The following is a 22,661-nucleotide window of genomic DNA, read 5'->3' on the forward strand; positions in this document are numbered from 1 at the left end:
GAATTAATATTTATTTACATTAAATTTAATGCCTTAAATTATGTATGTGACTAGAGCGTTTTAAAATATCTACAAATTTATAATAACAATATTAGAGTGGTAGTAAAATGACCATGCTTTTTTTTAATGGTGGATTTCTGGTGGCCTGGTAGTCTTGCCAGTTTCACTAGGACAGGTGGGCGAGCCAAGGCTTAGCCAGGAGGTGATGGGATTTGATAACAGTTGCCCGAACGCCTCCAAAGGAATCCTAATAACTCAAGGGCAGTGGCTTCGCTAATGAATCTACTACCGTATCAGAATCGCAACTGGCTGAGAAGATCTGGCCAAAAACTCAACGGGCTGATGTATCGATTAGGTTGCACGTCGAATTCTTTGCCGAGTTCTACGAGTACGGCTACCAGAGTCCATAAGTCGCCTCCTAGAGCTGAAGGCATCTAATGCAAGAGTTATTGGATCTGAATGTTCTATATGTTATCTGATGTATTATTTATACCCGAAGTCGAGATTGTGATAATAGACTCGATATAAACGGAAAATAATATTAATTTACAGCAGATCAGAAACTTTTTGGTAGCCCAAAAAAACTAATCATTTTTGAACAAGCTCATATTGCGTGGACCCGTTATTTAATGACGTTATTAAAGTATAGCTCTGCGCCGTCGTCAACCAGATTCTTCTATTAAAAAAAGGCCTGTCCTAAAACTTAGTCTGTAACATCGGTCGGCTGATTTCGCGATTCGGATTCGGTGGTAGACTTGTAAAACAGTTATTATTGGGCTATTAGGCCCCCCTCAAAGGCACTAGAGCTAGCAAACCAGGAGGAGGCTGCTAATATAATCATACTGTTGAAGGTCTTTGTGTTTTAGAAGTAGCCTTCAATAAAGGCCAACACATAGGCCTTTGGTTATCTTTAAATCAAAATGCTTATGAAGGCTTAAAGACCCATAAAATCATACTATTTCCATTCCATCGCCGAGATAAAAAAAATCTTATAAACAAAATGTCATTCACTTTTACAACCGTCTGCATTTTACATTCAGCCATCTTTTTTGAGACGTCATATTTTTAATTGCACAGTTAATACAGTCACTAGGCTTTTTTTTAATCCTCGCAGATTTACATGTATACGGCCGGGAAGCCGCATCTCTGTAGATGTCAGCCGAGCATCCCTGCCGACATGTTACCGTGGACTCGCATGTGACGGTTCAGATTGCCAGATTGCGAAAATCTAGAAAATTTAGAATGTTAAATACATGACATTTTTGTTAGATTAAAGGATCGTGGTGTTTCTAGGTATGTCGTAACCGGGCTAGGATAGATGGACAAACTCAAGGCTGAACTTTGGTGGGGGGTTATTCACAGATTGCAGTAATCGACATGAAATTTAATATGTGTATGTACTCATTAAACCGTTATATCAAAATAGATTAGTAACAGCAAAATTAGATAGAGATGAAATACAAAGTCTAAGAACAAAGTCAGGGCAGAACATTTCCAAAGAAAGCACATATAAATATTTTTATTAAAAAATTAGTCTATTTCAAATGAAGTTTTATGCTCAACTTACCATTTGAGAGATTTCAATAATTTAATAATAATTTTATATTTTATATGCGGGCTTTAAATTATCGCAAATAAAGAATATTTTAATTAAAGAACCCAATAATTTTAATCAAGTTTAAATGATCACGTAGCTCTCTAGTTTATCGTGGATGACTTGAAAACATAACTTGTTGAACGCCCGAAGCTAACGAACCTACCTCAATAAACAGAGTTTGCATTGATAAGGTTTCTCTCCGGAGTGTATCCGGAGGTGCTTCGTCAACGTCGAGCTATCTGAAAATGCTTTTTTGCATGATCTGCATCTGTAAGAGAACGGCGTATTATCCAGTAGCTTTCGTTAAGAATTAAAACCGGACAAGTTCAAGATAAAATGCGGTAAACTGAGTAAAAACAGTTTCCGACGTGACTGTCGCCATCCACAAGATACAAAGTCGAAGTTTTAATTTTGTAAGAAAAGAAGTCATCCTAAAAAATCCTATGTGTGTTTGCTACATGCCTCACTTTGTCTTTAAACGACAGTTAGAGATTTAAAGATTTATTATCTTAAAATGTTCAAATAGGCATCTACGTGTAATATTAGAACTGATCACAATTTTGAATGTTTTCGAATTTGTAATGAATGTTCAATTTGAAAAGGTCCACGTGTGATTTCTGCGACCCAAACAGGCAGGGTTTTGGCACGTATCCTTATCGACTGTATTTTAAAAATTAAGACAAATTGAGGCAAACGTAAGCAAACACACATACGAATTTTTAGGAAAATAAAGAGCGGACAGTTAGCGTGGTATGGACATGTGATGCATGTGACTAGGAGATGTATGGAAATGGTAGTGCACGGTAGACGGGGAAGAGCTCGACCGAAGAAGACATGGATGGAGTGTGTGAATGACGATATGAGAGAGAGAGGAGTGACTGCTGAGATGACGGCTGATAGAACAGAATGGAAGAGAAAAATAAATAATAGTTAAAAAAAAAATAACAATATACGCTTCTATAGAAAATCCAACTAAAAATAGAAAATAAATTTTAATAAATTTGAATTAAAAATAGTGAAAGAAAAAAAGATTTTATTGTAAAAAAAGCGTGAGGTGCATGGTATTAGTGCTTATAAATATTTTATTAAGAGATATGAGTAGAAGGGTTATTCTGATAATATCCTGAAAAGCACCCCACGCTTTTTTACAATAAAATCATTTTTTCTTACACTATTTTTAATTCAAATTTATTAAAATTTATTTTATATTTTTTAGTTGGATTTTCTATAAAGCGTATTTTGTTAGTTTTTTTAAACTATTATTTATTTTTCATTTTTTAGTTGACTTTCAATTTTTTCAATATTGAATTGTCATCGGTTCCTAATAAGTTTACCAAATTTCGAGTGAATCCGAGGTTTGGAAGGGGGTCAAAATCATGTTTACCTTGGTGAAAAAAAAAGAACAAAAACGCAGCATCGCATTAGCAGAAAACTTACTGATAGGGTCGCTCCCCTGAATGCGTCCGCATGTGTGTCGTCACGCTGGAGCTTTGGCTAAACCTTCGATCGCAGATAGGACATCTAGAAGTTTTCAACAAAGCTATTCATCACAGTTGCTTTGGCAGAATGATTTTTCTGTTTTTTTTATTGCTTAGATGGGCGGATAAGCTCACAGCCCACCTGGTGTTAAGTGGTTACTGGAGCCCATAGACATCTGCGACGTAAATGCGCCACCCACCTTGAGATATAAGTTCTAAGGTCTTAAGTATAGTTTTTTTATTTTATTGCCCTTGTAGGCAGACGGGTGTAGGTGGTGGTTACCGTCGCCCATGGACTTCAGCAATGCAAGGGGCAGAGCCAAGCCGCTGCCTATCGCTTGATACTCTCCACAAGCCTTGTTTGAAGAAGGACATGTCATAGCGCTCGGGGAAACTCCGTCGAGGGGAGCTCATTCCAAAGCCGGATGGCACGTGGTAAAAAAGATCCCCGGAAACGCACTGTGGATGAACGTAGCGGTTCAGAATTCGTCAAATTTACCTGAAAGGCTTCTGTCCCGTATGTGTCCTGACATGAGCCGTCAAGTTAGCAGCCTGGGAGAAGCTCTTGTTGCAATCCCCACAGCGATACGGCCGCTCACCCGAATGCGTCCGAAGGTGGGTCTTCAAGGTACTAGGCCGGGCGTAAGTTTTACCGCAAATACGACATAAGTTAGGCTTTTGTTCGTCGTCTTCCGAACATCCGCTTAAAGCTCCCACCTGATGATTTAAATTATTAGAATGTTTTTTTTAATAATTGGCGGGCTTAATGCCTAAGGCATGCTCTACCGGTCAACCAAAGGTAGTGCAGAGTAAATAATGGTAGGTGCAATGAAATTTATATGAAATCACAAATACATACATATAGGTACATATAATAGTTTATACACTATTAAAAGGAATATATTAATAAATTCATGACGATTCCGCTAATTTTTCCAACAGCATTCGCGGAACCCTTACCTTGAATGCGTACCGGTTAGTTATTTATAGTCCTGATCTCGAGAGGATTTTTTTCGGAGGATTCGAAATTTCGGTTTTATATCAATGTATTTTTAGGACCAAACTAACCTGAACTTTCCCCGCGCTCACACAAGCAGAATAATCGTAGTCCTGTGGGTGCATTGATGTCTGGTGGTTCATTATGAACCCGCCTCCCGCACCCTGGTCTTTATGTCCTTCTTGCATGTATATCTTCGAAGGTGATCTCTTCATCGCTAACGTCTTCTGATTAGCGAAGTTCTGTTTTTGTTGGAATATCGCGTAGTTGTGATTTGTCTTCTGCGGGTTTTGGAGTATTGGCTTAAAGGTGGACGATGCTGTTATCAGTGGATCGGATTGGTTGGGAGGTCGAAAATCTGCTGTAAAGGAATACGTGGCTGATGGATAGGAGTTGGGGCTGATCATGCTCTGCGTTTGCGGGTACACTACGTTCACGGAGGGCGTCGAAGGGTTTTGATTCCACTGTACCTGTGGATTAAATAAACTTCTAATACACTAATGTAAGCGGTCGTGATGATGTTGTTGGGAGGTGGTAGGACCTCTTGTGAGTCCGCGCGGGTAGGCACCACTACCCCGCCTATTTCTGTCGTGAAGCGGTAATGCGTTTCGGTTTGAATGATGTGGCAGCCGTTGTAACTATACTGAGACCTTAGAACTTATATCTCAAGGTGGGTGGAGCATTTACGTTGTAGATGTCTATGGGCTCCAGTAACCACTTAACACCAGGTGGGCTGTGAGCTCGTCCACCCATCTAAGCAATAAATAAAAATATATTATCAGCACCAAACGGCTAGAGTTTGGGATCCATAGCCTAGTCTCAGTCTAGTCCTAGCCTGTACTGACCTGTGAGCACAATTGGTCTGGAGGGCAGCCATGCATTGTCATATTCATTGACACGTTTACGCTCATGGTGGGAAAAAGTGGAGCGCCCCCATAATGCTCGTAATATGGGTATCCACCATTGCTGTTCACCATCACCTGTTGAAATGAGACATAGCTAGTGACGGTGAACTTTTAGCTCTTTGTAATGTTTTTAACATTAAAAGTCACTAGTTTTACGGAAAAGAAATTAAAATATAAGGTGACCAATGAAATTGTCTTGTAATATACGGAAATTTTAAGTTTTTTTTTATATCTAGCAATCAAAATATGCACCTATGATATCGATGCACCTCTACCAGTGCATTCGTAATTTCTCACTGCCCTTCTTGAAGAAGTCAAGTGCACGAGAGCGAGCTAACTCTTCAAAGGCATTCTGTCCTACTTCTCGGGTATTGAATTTTTACCCTAATATGAACAGAAATAGTTCAATGTTGTGTTTGGAATGAGTGGAAGTCTTTTGACACGGGTTCTAGTAAGTACGGTGGATCACGTAAACCTCCCAATCCGCTTGTAGCGACCAACGTCCTACCCTTTAAGGGTAAGTTTTCGTTGGGAGCATTGTCGAGGTGCCACCAAGCTCTAACTAACCCGATGATCGCTTATGTTTATAAAAGAGATGCATTTTTCATAATAACGGACAATGTGGGTCAACATCCGTTTCTGTGATTGCTAAGCAAAGCAAGGCGTACCCTAAGATATTGGTCGAAATATACAAAAAAACCTATTACAGTGCAATCTCGATATAACAAATCGGAACTTTTATTTTAGATATTTTAAACGGGAACAATTCTGTCATACATTATTTTAGCGAAACTTTAACCGTTTCCGCAGCGTGCAGCAGCGGAAGCTCTCAAAAGGTAAAAATAACCCCGATTTTGAAACATTCTTTATTGGTGCTCCGCTTGTATTGGTCCTAGCGTGATGTTATAAATGAGCTATCTCATACTGAAAGAATTTTTCAAATCGGACTAGTAGTTCTTGAGATTAGCGCGTTCAAACAAACAAACTCTTCAGCTTTTTATTATTAGTATAGATATAGATTGACTGTTAAGGACAATTCAAAGGGATTACGAAAAATTTGTTAAATCGAGCACGTCGTTATATTGAGGTTCATTATATTAAGGTTGCATTTTAGTAGTTAATATATTATATCACACTTGGGTCTATATATTTGTTTATTTATAAACGACCTTCAATCGAACATGCAATGAGGTACACAATTAATTTAAATGAATAAAAAAAAGAGAGTTATATAAGTAGTAATAGAGTAGTAATAGTATCATTCCAATAACAGGATCCTAGAGGATGTAGTTCAAATAAATCCATACATATATGAATAATGGTAGGGCTCTTGTGAGTCCGTACTACTGCATAGTATCATCCGTTCTGGTTTGAAGATTCGGAACCAGTTTCAAGTGGATGGCGGCATTTACGTTATCGATGTCTGATGGCTCCGGTAACCACTTAACACCAGGTGGATCGTGAGTTCGTCTAAGCAAAAAAATAACCTTATCCCAACTGAATGACCATCAGTACAGAGCTCAAAAAACCCGACTTAAGCCCAATCTAGAGTCTAAATAAGACGAAAAACTTAGAATTGATAGGGCGCCTTATTGATAGCTTGCACAGATATATAGCACTACCCTGCTTACTGGTGGTAGGAGGTCTTGTGAGCCCACGCGGGTAGATACCACCACCCTGCCTATTTCTGCCGTGAAGCAGTAATGCGTTCCGGTTTAAAGGGTGGTGTAGCCGTTGAAACTATACTTGAGACCATAGAACTTACATCTCAAGGTGGGTGACGCATTTACGTTGTAGACGTCTAATAGTTCCCGTAACCACTTAACACCAAGTGGATCGTGAGTTCGTCTAAGCAAAAAAATAACCTTATCCCAACTGAATGACCATCAGTACAGAGCTCAAAAAACCCGACTTAAGCCCAATCTAGAGTCTAAATAAGGCGGCCAACTTAGAATTAATAGGGCGCCTTATTGATAGCTCGCACAGGTATATAGCACTACCCTGTTTACTGGCGGTAGGACCTCTTGTGAGTTCGCACGGGTAGGTACCAACACCCTGCCTATTTCTGCCGTGAAGCAGTAATGCGTTTCGGTTTAAAGGGTGGGGCAGCCGTTGTAACTGTACTGAGACCTTAGAACTCATATCTCAAGGTGGGTGACGCATTTACGTTGTTGATGTCTATGGGCTCCAGTAACCACCTAACACCTGGTGGATCGTGAGTTTGTCTAAGCAAAAAAATAACCTTATCCCAACTGAATGACCATCAGTACAGAGCTCAAAAAACCCGACTTAAGCCCAATCTAGAGTAAATAAGGCGGCCAACTTAGAATTAATAGGGCGCCTTATTGATAGCTCGCACAGGTATAGGGTAAAACCTGTATAGATGCCGCAGCACGATAGATGCCTCATGTTCTAAAAACCTAACTTCCCGCACTCATGACAAAAATTAATTTAATAAGTAGGAACCACAGTCACCCTATACCTTATGTACCATTAAAATTTGACAATCGCGTGGTGACGAAGTGTTTTCCTCGTGCATGTAATTTTCTCGGCGCGGAATTTCACGAACACGTCAAAGATTTAAAGGTTAGTATTTAGCGTGGTATAACTTTATAATTAATGTAAAATTCCATTATATTTTTTACTACGTGAATATATTGGTGCATTGAGTCTGCATCTAGGTGTAAATAAATGCTATTAAGTTTATAATTTATTTACAAAAAATTTGGGTATCTATCCTTATCACAAAGGATAGTTGCCCTGATTTTTGGGGTATAGGTGCCTTTAGGGGCATCTATCCCTCCATACTCTGCCATTTCAGAATATAGCAGAAATATGCCACGAAAACATAAAACACAAACAAATGATTTACAGTTCAAGCAGCGAAGATGAAGACATTCCACTTAACTATAAAATGAAAGGAAATAAAACAATAGATTTGCCCCTAAAGAAATCTAAGGGATAAACTTAAAACGCATGTAAATATTTTCTTCTTCTTCTTCTCAGTCGTGTCACTCTTGACAGAGTGGTCGTGATCGTCATGTAGTGTTGGAAGGGGCAGACTTGATGCGTCTCACGATGTCGCGCCATCTCTCCCTGCTCGAGGCCATTCTACTGCACTCATTTAGGGGACCTCCCACTGCAGTTTTAATTTGGTCGGTCCACCACATTGGTGGCCTCCCGCGCGGTCTTGTACCATCAACGCTTCCCTGTACAACGAGGCGTTCTATGGACCGGCCATTTCATCATGTAAATATATCTGCATTGAATGTTTTGAAAACTATAAAAATACGAAGTCGCAATCCGACTGGATTCAATGTTTAATGTTTCAGAATTAGCTACATGAAACGTGTTTTTCAGATATGATGTAGAAAATGTGGAAAATTTAAAGCACTATCCAGTTAAACTTCAATTGGACAAAATAATAAAGATATTTTTATTGTGTTAATTTAATATAAAAAAATAGGATTTTGCAATGTACACATTGACACTTAATGAAAATATTTTATAAACAATTAAGAATTTATATTTTTGTTGAATAAATATTTGTAAAATTTAATTTAATAAAAAAATAGGATAATGCATGTTGAACCTAAAAAAATTTTAGTTTACCTTACTTAACGCTTTAAAAATTTAATTATGATCATTTGTGTGATATGAGAATTATCTTTTAATTATAAACATTCAAAGACTTAAAAAATACAAAATATTTTTTATTATTATGACCCATGTTTCTTGGTCTGTTAGGCTAATTGCTCTGTTAGGAATAGAACTTCTTAATATTTGGTTTGGTTTTTTAGTTTACATGGTATAAAGGGCATCTATCCTGCACTGCAGGCATCTATCCTACTCAGTAATTTCTCGGTGGGGCAACTATCCATACAGGTAGTCATCTATCCTCCAAAAAAAGGTTCCACGAAAAACGAATTTCTGCAAAATCTGTATTTGATAGGCTAAAAAAAATTTATAATAATTAAACATAAAGGATTGAGCTAACTACATTAATAGAAATTATTCGTATAAAATTAATATTTTAAAAATTACACGACTATTTCAAAAAGTGGGGCATCTATCTCGGCTTTACCCTATAGCACTACCCTGTTTACTGGCGGTAGGACCTCTTGTGAGTCCGCACGGGTAGGTACCAACACCCCGCCTATTTCTGTCGTAAAGCAGTAATGCATTTCGGTTTGAAGGGTGGGGCAGCCGTTGTAACTATACTGAGACCTTAGAACTCATATCTCAAGGTAGGTGACGCATTTACGTTGTAGATGTCTATGGGCTCCAGTAACCACCTTAACACCAGGTAGGCTGTGAGCTCGTCCACCCATCTAAGCAATAAATAAATGCTTCATGTCTCGCTTATATAAATAACGGTTGTCGCGTCCCTCAAACGCCTTCTTCTTCGCCTCAGAAACAAGCCGCCTACTTATTCAGGCTCATTATACGGCCTAATATTAGTAGAGAAAATCAGTTCCGTTATTTCTTATCAACATAAGAGATTATCAAGTCAATGATAATTTAGATGCTCAATCATAAGACCTCTCAAATCCTTTCCGAATTCTTCAGTAGGTATCTATATATTAATACGTGAAGCAAAAACTTTGTATCCCTTTTTACGAAAATTGCGCGGACGGAGGAGTATGAAATTTTCCACACTTACCTATAGAGAATATAGAGAAGAAGTGCACAATGCTAATATTTTTTTAAATAATGCATAAAAGATACATTAAATCAATAAGAAAACATTACACACACTACATACCATGTATTTGACGCACACACGCATGCATACTATTTATTGTCAAACTTTTGTTCTTGACGTCTGTGGTCAAATTGAGAATAGATTAAATATTTTTTGTCTTTATTAATATTTTTTTATAGTGTAGCCTTGGCGATATTTGTGATTATAGAAGTATAAAATACAATCATAATAGTGTACAAACTTACAATTCCAATTAATTATAGTCGAATTTCGACTACTGCGGGACCTCTAGTATCAAAAGTTTCGCATTAAATCTAAATAATGAAGCCACGATCAAATATTTTAACTTCGAGTAAAAGATTTCGAACACAAACGGAAACTAAATCTGGTATTCAAAACGAAAACGAAGCCATAATAATGTCATATTCCATAATATTAATTACAATTTTCAGAAACCTATTCAACTAACCCCTGTTTTCTATATAGATCTAAAACTCCCCTTTTTCAGGGGACGCCAATACGAATTAATGTAGAACTGATAAAGATGGAAGACGAATGGAAATTGTCAAACGATTATTGGTCTCGCTTATTCGATTGGCGGAATGACAGGGGCGAGAGAGATGGTCCTACCTGTGGGTGTACAGCTTCGGAGGCGCAGTCTCCGTGGACGACCGCGTGCTTGAGTGAGAGGAGGACGTCGGCAGCCTCACCCCCGCCCCTCTCTCGGCACTCCCCCCCGTTGTTCCTGCTGCGATGAAAAATTGATTTCTGCTCTATTGTGTTATAATGTCAAACATAAATTGATCAGTTGATCGCCTTGCCTATTTCTGCCTTGGAATGTGAATTCGGGTGTGACGATGTTTAATAATAATATTAATAATAATATTATGTTGTATCAAGGTAATAGTTTATCGCAAGGCAGACCCAGATCTATTCTCCAAATCTCTATAAAATAAACGTTTTATGATTGTATCTATATAGGGAGGTGAAACGCTATTTGGTTTGAGCGACATTTTTGGATTATTACAGCCATTAAAAGTCTAAAATTTGGAAAAAAGATCATAACAAAAAACTCCTTCGTCTATTTGAACGGGGTAAACTTAAGTGAAGTTCAATTAAAAACATAGAATTAATTACACTAATACAAAATAAAACGGACCTTAATTATAATACAAACGTACGTAGGTACGTAGGTACAACAAATATTCACGATTGACATCCACGGTCAAGGAATAACATCGTGTAATAAAAATCAAACCCGCAAAATTATAATTTGCGTAATTAGTGGTAGGACCTCTTGTGACCTGCACGGGTAGGTACCACCACCCCGCTTATTTCTGCCTATTTGAAGGGTGGGGCAGCCGTTGTAACTATACTGAGACCTTAAAACTTATATCTCAAGGTGCGCTTACGTTGTAGATATATATGGGCTCCAGTTACCACTTAACACCAGGTGGGCTATGAGCTCGTCCGCCCGTCTAAGCAATAAAAAAAAGGTAAATGTGGCGTATTAAACGAAATGTCGCTTAAACCGAATAGCCTTTCACTCCTCGATATAAAATTACATGAGTTTTTGATGGCTTTTATTAATCTGCTACGAAATTCTCCGCATGATATCTTGATTGACTAGATAAAAGATTAGGCATTAAGTCCGCTGCTAAACTTAATGTGTGGCAAGTAGGTATATCTATAATAATCTATATATTAATACGTGAAGCAAAAACTTTGTACCCCTTTTTACGAAAATTGCGCGGACAGTAGAGTACGATACTTCTCACACTTATGGAGAATATAGAGAAGGAGTGCAGAATGCTAATTTGTTTTTTTTATTATGCATTATATTAATAAAAAAAACATTACACACACTACCATGTCTTTGACACACACACACACACACGCATTTATACTCTTTTGTTTATTGTTTATCAATATGTGGTCAAATCGAGAATAGATTAATATTGTTTATCTTTAATATTATCTGTCTATAGATGATTTTTAGAGAACTATTATTATATTATATAGAAATGTGACAATAGAAATATAATAATGTACAAACTTATAATTTAAATTAATTATGGTCGAATTTCGACCAACGGGCGGCCACTAGTATCTACAAATAATGAAGTCTATGTATGTATGTACATACTAATAGACTTCGAAACGGACATTGGACCAAATTAGATAAAGTTTTCAGATAATCATTAGACAGGTCTGCCGGAAGTGTCTCCGCGAAATTTGGCATCTTTCAAACTGGAATAACTCCTTCATATAATAGGCAGAGTGGTGGTAATTGTCCGTGCTAGCTCACAATCCGTCTAATCATCAGTAATTGCTTGTTAGCATCGCAGTATGCTGAACAATCAGAGACTACTGCTGCCTCTTCGTTCGATCTCTTGGTCTTCCTTCGCGCCGACAAAATGAGTAAAACAGCTATTGGCAGTAATTTGACTGAGTTTTTTTCCCCTTGCCTATGCTGATAGCCTTACGAGGCTATTTCAGCTTCACCCTAGCATGTAGGTCAGCTCACGGAGCTCAAACCGGAAGTGTTACTAACACTGGCCCTAGCAAGAGCAGTGCTTCGCAGAATCTACCACCGGATCGGAAACGCGACCCACTGAGAAGATCCCGCGAGAACTTCAGTGGGCTTTGTCTATGGGTGGTGACACAATGCAATGGCAATTTTATAGCAACTTACTTGTACCCCGGACAGGGGGAGAAGGGGAAGAGCGACGGCAGGGGGTCCAGTTCGAGCGGGGGCAGGGAAAATGACCCCATGTCCTCGGAGGGCCAGCCTTCGTTTACGTCCAGCACATCGCAAGGCGCAATAGCATCTCCGAGCGCATTCAGCTCCTCCCCATTATCCGGACAGCAACCCTCGTTCTCTTGCTAAGTACAATTAGAAGCTTCGTTAGTGTTAAACTAAGCGAATTAATATTTGGAAAACGCGCAATGCACTACTAAAAACGGATTTTTTTTCCTACCTAAGCCTTGCCTTGCCTTGCCTTGTCAAGCCTAGCCTTGAGAGGCTATTTCAGCGTAACCTTAACTAGTAGATGAGCTCACGGGGATCAAACCTGACGACGTTGCTAACACAAACCCTAGCAAGAGCAGTGCTTCGCAGAATCTACCACCGGATCGGAAACGGGTCGCGTTTCCGACTGAGAAGATCCGGCGAGAAACTCAGTGGGCTGTGTCCATGGGGTTAATTCGCTCGTCGAGCCCTTCGTCGCGAGCGACGGGTTCGACGAGGACGGTGACCGGTGCTTGTGGTAACTAAAAGCACCGTTAATGGATCGGGAGGATCCGTAATGACGTGTTTTGGGCGACGTCGACTGTTTACCATTCGTGAAAACTGCGCGTATGCTACATTACGAGTTTTCTAAAGGCCGTAAATCCGGCACATCAACTGTCCTTTTTTTATTACGTACAGTGGACAGATGATGAAGGTAGCTCATAGACATATCGCAACGTGAATGACCTCGAGATATAAAAAAAATTGACGTCTACCGACCAGTTTTAAATGTATTTTGCGTGAAATTTAAAAACGTTAGGTCAAATGCTATTTATTGAATATGTTGTTTTATCATCACGTGTCTTCGTTTAAACCCGGCTTAATATGTAATAATTGTAATATTTTATTTAGCATCTTAATCTTCTGGCTGAACCAATTGGATGCTCTGCTTATTTTACAAGTGTTCAGTCTTCAGCAATCATTCATAGATGATAGATGCATTTTTTTTTTTTTTTTAATTGCTATATTTACATTCAAGAATCGTTATCTCTGTTTTATTTTAAATCAGTTAAAAGATGTCAATTCAAAAGGGCATTGGAATCGCGGACTAGACTTAGTGTAATATGAAATAGTCTCTATTTGTCAAGTGTCTTTTTATAAATATTGACAAATCACCGATTAGTGTAATATGAAATAGTGTTTATTTGTTAGATTTCTTAATAAATATTAACGTGCTTGTAAACTTCACCGTCAAGCTCTAGAAATTATTTTTGAGTTTGGGACAAAATTCTCTTTCTCCTTCTAATTTATATTGCACTCTCGAATGCTGACGTCATTGTACAAAATAGTGTACTCTGATAAAATTGAAACTATTATGATTCACTTGTTGAATAATAAATTTCAATTGTTTTTTATTTAGTTCCTCACTTGTATCTATTGTTAAAAAAATTATCTATACAAAATAAGCACGCGGACAACCTAAATAAAATTGTACAAACGAACATATTCAAATAGTAATAGAACATATTCAAATAGTAATAGAACATATTCAAATAATCGAGTAGATTGCAGATTTATTTTGTTATCACCTCATTTAGGGAATGACATTCGAAGTTATGTAAACAATATAAGATTATCTAATCTATTTTTACTGGTGGTAGGAGCTCTTGTGAGTCCGCACGGGTAGGTACCACCACCCTGCCTATTTCTGCCGTGAAGTAGTGATGCGTTTCGGTTTGAAGGGTGGGGCAGCCGTTGTAACTATACTGAGACCTTAGAACTTATATCTCAAGGTGGGTGGGCAATTAAGTTGTAGATGTCTATGGGCTACAGTAACCACAGTATACACACCAGGTTAAGCAATAAAAAAAATGCAACGGAAAAATGTGAATTCTGCGAAGTCTATGTATTACAGTTCGAACCACACTATATGAACCGTAGTGAACGTGTAAATCTCTATATATAAAAATGAATTGCTGTTCGTTAGTCTCGCTAAAACTCGAGAACGGCTGAACCGATTTGGCTAATTTTGGTCTTGAATTATTTGTGGAAGTCCAGAAAAGGTTTAAAAGGTAGATAAATATGAAAATGCTCGGAATTAAATAAAAAAATAACAATTTTGTTTTTCCTTTGATGTGTCCCCCGTCGGACGGATTCCTTTTGTTTGTTTTAAGTTTATTTTATACAAAAGTTTAGGTCTTTTATTTATCGATTGAGGCACTACGAAGTCTGCCAGGTCAGCTAGTTTTGAATGGGTAAATCTGTAGTCCGTACCTGACAGCACTGATCCTCTCTTGGCTGTTGACAGTGGCACGGCTGCAGCGGATCGTAGCAGAGGCCACCGCCGCAGCATTCCCCCGCCTCATACTGCGGATTGTTCGGCATATAGCACTCCATGGCGCCGCCTTCTCGCGCATGATCATACGAACTGGGCGGAGCCTCGGTCCATTGTGATGCTGTTAGAGCAATTTCCGGCGTTTGTAATCTCGGGTCGGCATGGCTGGAAATAAATTAATTTAAATTGATTAAGTATTTTATTTTTTTGCGGTCGACTCCAGTGCTCCAATGCTAATGCAACATTTTGCTGAAGTCACAACCATAAAATTAATAAAATAATAGTTTAAAAAAACTAACAAAATACGCTTTTATAGAAAATAATTTTTTTCTATAAAACTTTTTTACACTATTTTTAATTTAAATTTATTAAATTTTATTTTCTATTTTTTAGTTTAATTTTCTATAAAAGCGTATTTTGTTAGTTTTTTTTAACTATTATTTATTTTTAATTTTTTTGTTAAATTTCAATTCTTTCAATATATATTTTTTAAATATTTTTTTTATTATTGAATTGTCATCGCTCCTTAGTAAGTATACAAAATTTCGAGTTAATCTGACGTTTTGAAGGGGGTCAAAATCATGTTCAAAGATTCCGTTACATACATACATACGTCTGAAGCTAATAAAAAGCGTATATAAAAGATTAGGTACTAAACAATTTGGTTAAAAATAACACTGCTATAATATCTTTGACATAATTTTTAATAATCGACGTTTTTTTTTTTTTTTCGTCGCGCATGGACTTCAGCATTGCCCAGAGCCAAGCCGCTGTCTACCGCTATCTAATGAGAGACGCATGGCGTAAATTTGTTTTCGCTTTGTCCATTTCATAATACGATGTCTCGTATATTTTACAGTTATCGTGGCAAAGGAAGACAGAAGTATTAATTTAAATCGTTTTTTATAATTGAGCTGTAACAGTTTCTTAGCAAACGATTTTTATGTTTTGTTGTGTTGCTTGATGCTCAACGAGGAATGACCTAATTAAAACCTAACCTAATTAACTATGTATTATTTTAATAAAAATGTACTTTATTTAAAATTCACATTCGCCGGCCAATATTTTAGTTTTAGTGATTTAAATATAATTAGTAGTCAACCATACTGATCCTATTCATATCTATCTATCCAACTACTAACTAGAAATAATGTATATTCAATTTTAGTCGGATAACAGAGCCGTTGTAACTATACTGAGACCCTTAGAACTTATATCTCATATATATCTCAAGGTGGGTGGCGCATTAACGTTGTAGATGTCTATGGGCTTCAGTAACCACTTAACACTAGGTGGGCTGTGAGATCGCCCACCAATCAAAGCAAAAAAAAAAAAAATTTTTTTTGGATCGAATGAAAATTATTGTTCTAAAATAAAATAAATAAGACATTTTACAATTTAAAGAGTGAATTAAGTTAGTACATAGATAATTTTCTTGAATTGCCTATTTTAGTTAAATAATTACGCTTAGAGTATTTATCTTTTTTTTTTAACAAGTTATTATGGCTTAGTTACGAGCAGTGTTGCCGCTGGGCAAACATTGGGTTGCCGTTGATATTAAGTGTATAATCTATGGTTGCCGTACTGGAGAAAAAAATCTACCGTATTTAAACAAAAATTGCCGTACAAAGTAATTCAAAATTTCAAATTTCAATTAAAAGTATTTTATTATTTATTTTAGACTAGAAATTGAAACAGTATATATTTTTCACTCCTCTCTTCCCATCAAATCTGTATTATTGCCTAAAGTAAGTTCAGTTTCAATAATCTCATTTTTTTCGTAATTTGATGGTTTTTTCATTTTATTATTCATTTCGGGGGTTGGCTTAAAGTTCGCACAGTTTGAATGCTTTCTGACAATGCACTGTTTTGGTAATCCATTTATGGTATATGTTAAGAGACGGTTTCTTTGTTTTGTTTTGATTAGGTTTACTGCATTGAAGATTCTTTTTTATACAAATTTTATACACTATCTCACGTATCGCTACACTGCACTTTTTCAAAAGTTAAAATTAAGTTACACTTGCTAGTACAAACAATGAAACAAGAGCGAGGCGGCGAGGCGACTCGAGGAGAGGACTTAAAGAGCAGGCGTTATGAGGCGTTGTAGATTATAGGGAATTCCTTGTACCAAACATGAAACATTGTCTATTATAAGAGTTGAATGTGTTCATGTTTACCCAAAAAGTATCCACGTCCTGTAATCTCTTTGGATAAATTAATTGTTTTTTAACTTTATGCTCTTGTTAGCGGACTTAGCCTAATAGGTGTATGCCACTAAAAAAAAATAAAAAAAAAAAGATCTTGTTGCCGTATTTTAGAATACGGCAATGACCACTCTGCCGTATGCCGTACAATTTGTCTTTTAGAAGCGTGATTGCCGTACGAAACGGCAATTGCCGTACATTTGGCAACGCTGGTTACGAGGCCTTTAAGCCTAGCCTTATATTTTCTTATTATATTCTGTTATAATATGAAAAATGATATGAAGCGAAATGAGATGATGTTAATTAGCTTGAAACTCTAATTAATTGGGATGAAATTAAATGAAATAATTATGAAGTCGTCGTGGCCTAAAAGATAAGACGCCCAGTGCATTCGTATCAGGCAATGCAACGGTGTTCGAATCCCGCAGGAAGGTACCTAAACATTTTTTAAATGAAATTCGTGCTTAACAAATTTTCACGATTTCTTTTTTATTTTATTTCTTAGGTGGGTGGACGATCTTACAGCCCACCTGGTGTTAAGTGGCTACTGGAGCCCATAGACATCCAGAACGTAAATGCGCCACCCACCTTGAGATATAAGTTCTAAGATCTCAGTATAGTTACAACGGCTGCCCTACCCTCCAGACCGAAACGCATTACTGCTTCACGGCAGAAAGAAGCAGGGTGGTGGTACCTACCCGTGCGGACTCACAAGAGGTCCTACCACCAGTAATAATTACCACGAATAATATGACATTGTGTGGTAGTTAAGATTTCGACTCCACGTCTCAAAATCGGTGGCGGCATCATGCTGTGGCATATATCAGTTACAATTAAAAATTAATAAGAGTTGGGTTAGACTTTTATTAGACCACTTATCGGATGCACCGACGACCTGTGTGCTTAGTGTGCGAGTTTTTTAACGTTCTCGATAGCGTAAAAGTTAGCTCATATAGTATAGTATTTTGAACAGTTTAAAAACTAAAAAATACACTTAATTACTAATTACGGAACTAAAAGTTATTTTCATTATTTCATCGTCTGCCTGTATTATTAAGCAAACGGTTCGTCAATATTGGATCAAACACACCAGCTTAATCATTTTGTAGACTAAATCGTCTCGACGGCTAGTCCCGTCGGACGGATTTTAAGGATTAGTATATTAAACAAAGGGTCTCTGGTTTCTAGATTATATTCTACTAGCGACCCGCCCTCGCTTCGCTTCGGAAACTGTAATTTATTATTGATTTCTCCACAATTTAATGGATGTTATTATACATATAAACCTTCCTCTTCAATCACTCTATCTATTTAAGAAAACCGCATCAAAATCCGTTGCGTAGTTTTAAAGATTTAAGCATACATAGGGATATAGGGATAGAGAGAGCGACTTTGTTTTATACTATGTAGTGATGTTAAAGTATGATTTAGTTGTGTGTGTGGTTTAATTTATAACCTAAATTATAGACATTGGACAATTTTTATTACAAATTAAGCAAGCTTTACAAATTAGTTAAGTGAAGACTTTTTTATTGCCCTTGTAGGCAGACGAGCATACGGCCCACCTAATGGTGAGCGGTTAGCATCGCCCATGGACTTCAGCAATGCCAGGGGTAGAGGCAAGCCGCTGCCTACCGTATAGGTACCGCACATATAGGTTATAAATAGATTTGTGAATGTTAGGATTTAATGATGATCCAATCGTTTGGTCATTCGTGGTGCATGTACAATTTGGTATATATTGCAGATTAAATCTATTCTAATATTATAAAGCTGAAGAGTTTGTTTGTTTGAACGCTCTAATCTCAGGAGCTACTGGTCCGATTTGAAAAGTTCTTTCAGTGGTAGATAACCCATTTATTGAGGAAGGCTACAGGATATATAACATCACGCTAAGACCAATACAAGCGGAGCACCAATAAAGAATGTTTCAAAATCGGGGAATTTTTCCCTTTTGAGAGATTCCGCTGCGTGCGCTGCAGAAACGATTAAAGTTTCGCTAAAATAATTTATGACAGAGTTGTTCCCCTTTAAAAGATCTAAAAAAAAGTTCGCGACAGCATATGTCTGTATGTTAAGGTTGGCTCCCTATAACGTTTTTTATGCTAACCAAAATTTGTTCTAAAATAAAGTATTATTTGTGAGCTATTCCACGCGGACGAAGTCGCGGGCAAAAGCTAGTAATATATAAAGTAAATAGCTGGGAACCACGCACGAATCACGCACGGGTCGTCGGGTCCCAAATTAGGATTGTCTGTGTTATGGCTACCAGAGATTGATACACACGTTACGGCTAATGCTATTACTAGGCCTTTATAGGGAGACGAACGTACGTCCATCTGATGGTGAGTAATTAGTATAGTTCAAGGACATCAGGAATGCCAGGGACACAGTCAATTCGTTGTCTACCCCCGAATAATCTCCGCGAGCCGTTTTAAATCGCTTTCACTCTTGACATATCGTGGTCATCAATCCGGGTGGTAGACCGCTTCACAAGACGTCACCACTCCCCGCGGCCCTTCTTGTACCTTCGTTAATGGAACTGCTTAGAGCTGCCTTTATTTCATCATGCCTTGCACCACAAGGCGCAACTGAGTAGTCACCCCGACGCGGCACATGTCCGAAGAAATTGAGAATGCGACCCTGAACGATGGAGGGTATATGTTACTTGTCACTCTCCTTCTCCTCCTTCAATCGATCGCTCATTGCTGAGCATCGTGATGCGACCGGCTGTGACCTCTTTTGTGATTTGTAGCCTCTTACGTCAGTCAGTGGCACATAATCTTCTATCTTCTATATAAATAAAAATGAATTGCTGTTCGTTAGTCTCGCTAAAACTTGAGAACGGCTGGACCGATTTGGCTAATTTTGGTCTTGAATTATTTGTGGAAGTCCAGAGAAGGTTTAAAAGGTAGATAAATATGAAAATGATCGGAAATAACAATTTTGATTTCCCTTTGATGTGTCCCCCGTCGGGCGGATTCCTTTTGTTTGTTTTAAGTTTATTTTATATAAAAGCTTAGGTCTTTTATTTATCGATTGAGGCACTACGAAGATAGCCGGGTCAGCTAGTACGTACTAAACAAATGTTCATGTTTGACTTCCACGATGAAGGAATAAGATCGTTTAATAAAAATCAAAAACGCAAAATTATAATTTGCGTAATTACTGGTGGTCGGACCTCTTGTGAGTCCGCACGGGTAGGTACCACCACCCATCAAACCGAAACGCATAGTAATGCGTGCCCCACCGAAACGCATAGTAATGCGTTTCGGTGGGGCAGTCGTTATAACTATACTGAGACCTTAGAACTTATATCTCAAGGTGGGTGGCGCATTTACGTGGTAGATGTTTATGGGCTCCAGTAACCACTTAACACCAGGTGGGCTGTGAGCTCGTCCACCCATCTAAGCAATAAAAAAAACAGAACTAGAAGAAACACGTCTCTGTTATTGGTACTGATCAAAGTTTCATTCAGTTACCCGCGCACGAGAATTTTTAATTCACATGATTTCGTCATTGACGCCACATTCGCTGACTATATTCCATTATTTAATTACACATGTAAGTTAACTTTAATTTTGAAACAGTTAAAATTAGATTCAAAAATGCCGGCGATACAGCCAAGCCGTTAACGCTATTTGGAATGATAAAGTCAATACAAAATAGCTTGTAAGAGTTTTGAATAACAATCTTTTCGATATAGTCTGTACCTAGCTGTGACATTTGTAAATTTTTTTTAATCATCCTTTTTTTTTTCTTCTCGGTGATCGTTGATATAGGCCACGGGAACCCACTTAATTCCTTTTTTTTAGGATTGAAGGATTACTGGTGACCCGGAGGCCTTTCCAGTTCCACCAGGACAGGTGGGCGAGCAAAGGCTCAGCCAGGAGGGGTGGGATTTGCTAATAGCTGCCCGAGCGCCTCCGAAAGAGACCTAACAACTCAAGAGCAGCTGCCTCGCGAATGAATGTACTACCGGATCGGAATCGCGAACTTAATTCTCACTCTGTACGTAGGCATATATGTACTTATTATAGGTACTATTTTTTTCCGGATACTCGTAACACAACATAAAACTCTAGCTCGATACTGTCGAACGATGAAAGCTAATAAATAAATGCTTGTTTATTTCCTGTATTACTAACTGGTATGCCATTTTCGAGTGGCTGGTCATTCAGGGCTGGTGCGTTTTTTTTTCTACCTATGCTGATAGCCTTGAGAGGCTATTTCAGCTTCGCCCTAACGTGTAGGTGAGCTCACGGGGCTCAAGCCGGAGTGTTGCTAACACTGGTCCTAGCAAAAGCAGTGCTTCGTAGAATCTACCACCGGATCGGAAACGCGACCCATTGAGAAGATCCGGCGAGAAATTCAGCGGGCTGTGTCTATGGGTTAATTCGCGTATCGAGCCCTTCGTCGCAAGCGACGGGTTCGATGGGGACGGTGACTGGTGCTTGCAGTACCTAAAAGCACCGTTAATGGATCGGGAGTGGACGTATTTTGGGCGACGTCGACTATTTATCATTCTGTCCACAGGATCGGGTATGTAATTTCCAGCGGCCACGACAAGAGGGTTCTCATGTCGTGCCGCCTTCTCATAGTGGGGCTGGTGCATGTCACAGACCGCACGGCAGGTCTCCAGTAACGTGACCTGACGAAGTGGAGGCTACAGCGAATTGAGGATTGACGACAGATAGTTACTAGTGACTAAACACAGGACGGACACTACCAGTCTACTGAGAGCTTAGCGACAAAGAAGATAAAAAGAGGCTCTGAGTTCATGCAAGTTGGTAGTTTATTCAACACAAGATTACTCATCATTCATTGATTCTTAACGTTGTTCTATGCCAAGATCCGTTTGCAAGTATAAAGAAAATCTGACCAAAAAACTTAGTAGGTCTAAATTGTCGTTTAATAGAGAAGTTATACGGCTAATATCCATATTGCTATTACTGGTGGGTTTTTTTTTTAATTTATACTGACCTTTGGATAATGGTGATCCAAAACGAAAGTATCCAGATAAATTCACACAAACAAAACAATAAATTATTATAAATTATTTTAACGAGTACAACAATTCACTTTTACACATAACGCCGTGCGCTAATTAAATTAAACGTCCAGAACGAAGCATGCGCCATTGTCACGCTGAGAAATAAAAAAATTAAAGAATACACTATTATTTACCGAACTTCAGTATTAATCGAAAATTAAAAAAACATTCAAATTACTCAAAAAAAGCCGATGACATTTTATCGTTACCCACGAAAATATCTAATTAATTTTCGAATAGTAATAGCGGACAAGATGATCACTTAACGCGTTATCGATGGTGACTAAATGGCTATCTTGTATGCACAACCCGCCCCCGTGTAATTGGCTGTTTGTATCCAACCCCTCGGCCTGTAAAAAAAACATGACATATTGTTGGCGGGAAAACCTGTCGCCGCGTATCTGGTTAACATGGCGCGCGGAAGCTATCGCTTGCGGTGAGAATCACTTATGCGGTGTGAAGCTGTTTAGATAACTAATTGAGATAATTCTTACTTTTAATTAATTTCAACTTTAACGTAAGATTTCAATGAGGTCTTAATATTAATTATGAGTGACCGTTACGCTTTCAAAATGGCGTTTGAGTGTACTAGAAAATCTGTTACAATTTCAGCGCTCTTTTAAATTATTACTTATCTTAATAATCATGAGCTT

General features: G+C 38.0%; 1 protein-coding gene across 1 annotated transcript; it reads right to left on the reverse strand.

Moving 5' to 3' along the window:
* Positions 1-802: 802 nt before the first annotated feature.
* LOC114253144 (protein glass) lies at positions 803-22,120 on the reverse strand. The gene is made up of 10 exons (XM_028187913.2): positions 21,939-22,120; positions 14,688-14,913; positions 12,378-12,568; positions 10,313-10,430; positions 4,918-5,052; positions 4,144-4,542; positions 3,575-3,792; positions 3,035-3,118; positions 1,761-1,865; positions 803-1,228 (listed from the first exon to the last, which is right to left on the reverse strand). Exons 2-10 carry the CDS (start codon positions 14,808-14,810, stop codon positions 1,156-1,158), a joined length of 1,446 nt encoding a protein of 481 aa, XP_028043714.2. The 5' UTR covers positions 14,811-14,913; positions 21,939-22,120; the 3' UTR covers positions 803-1,155.
* Between the last annotated feature and the right edge of the window lie 541 nt (positions 22,121-22,661).

This window comes from Bombyx mandarina, chromosome 26 (genome assembly GCF_030267445.1).
Source record: "Bombyx mandarina strain Sakado chromosome 26, ASM3026744v2".
Lineage (NCBI taxonomy): Eukaryota > Metazoa > Arthropoda > Insecta > Lepidoptera > Bombycidae > Bombyx > Bombyx mandarina.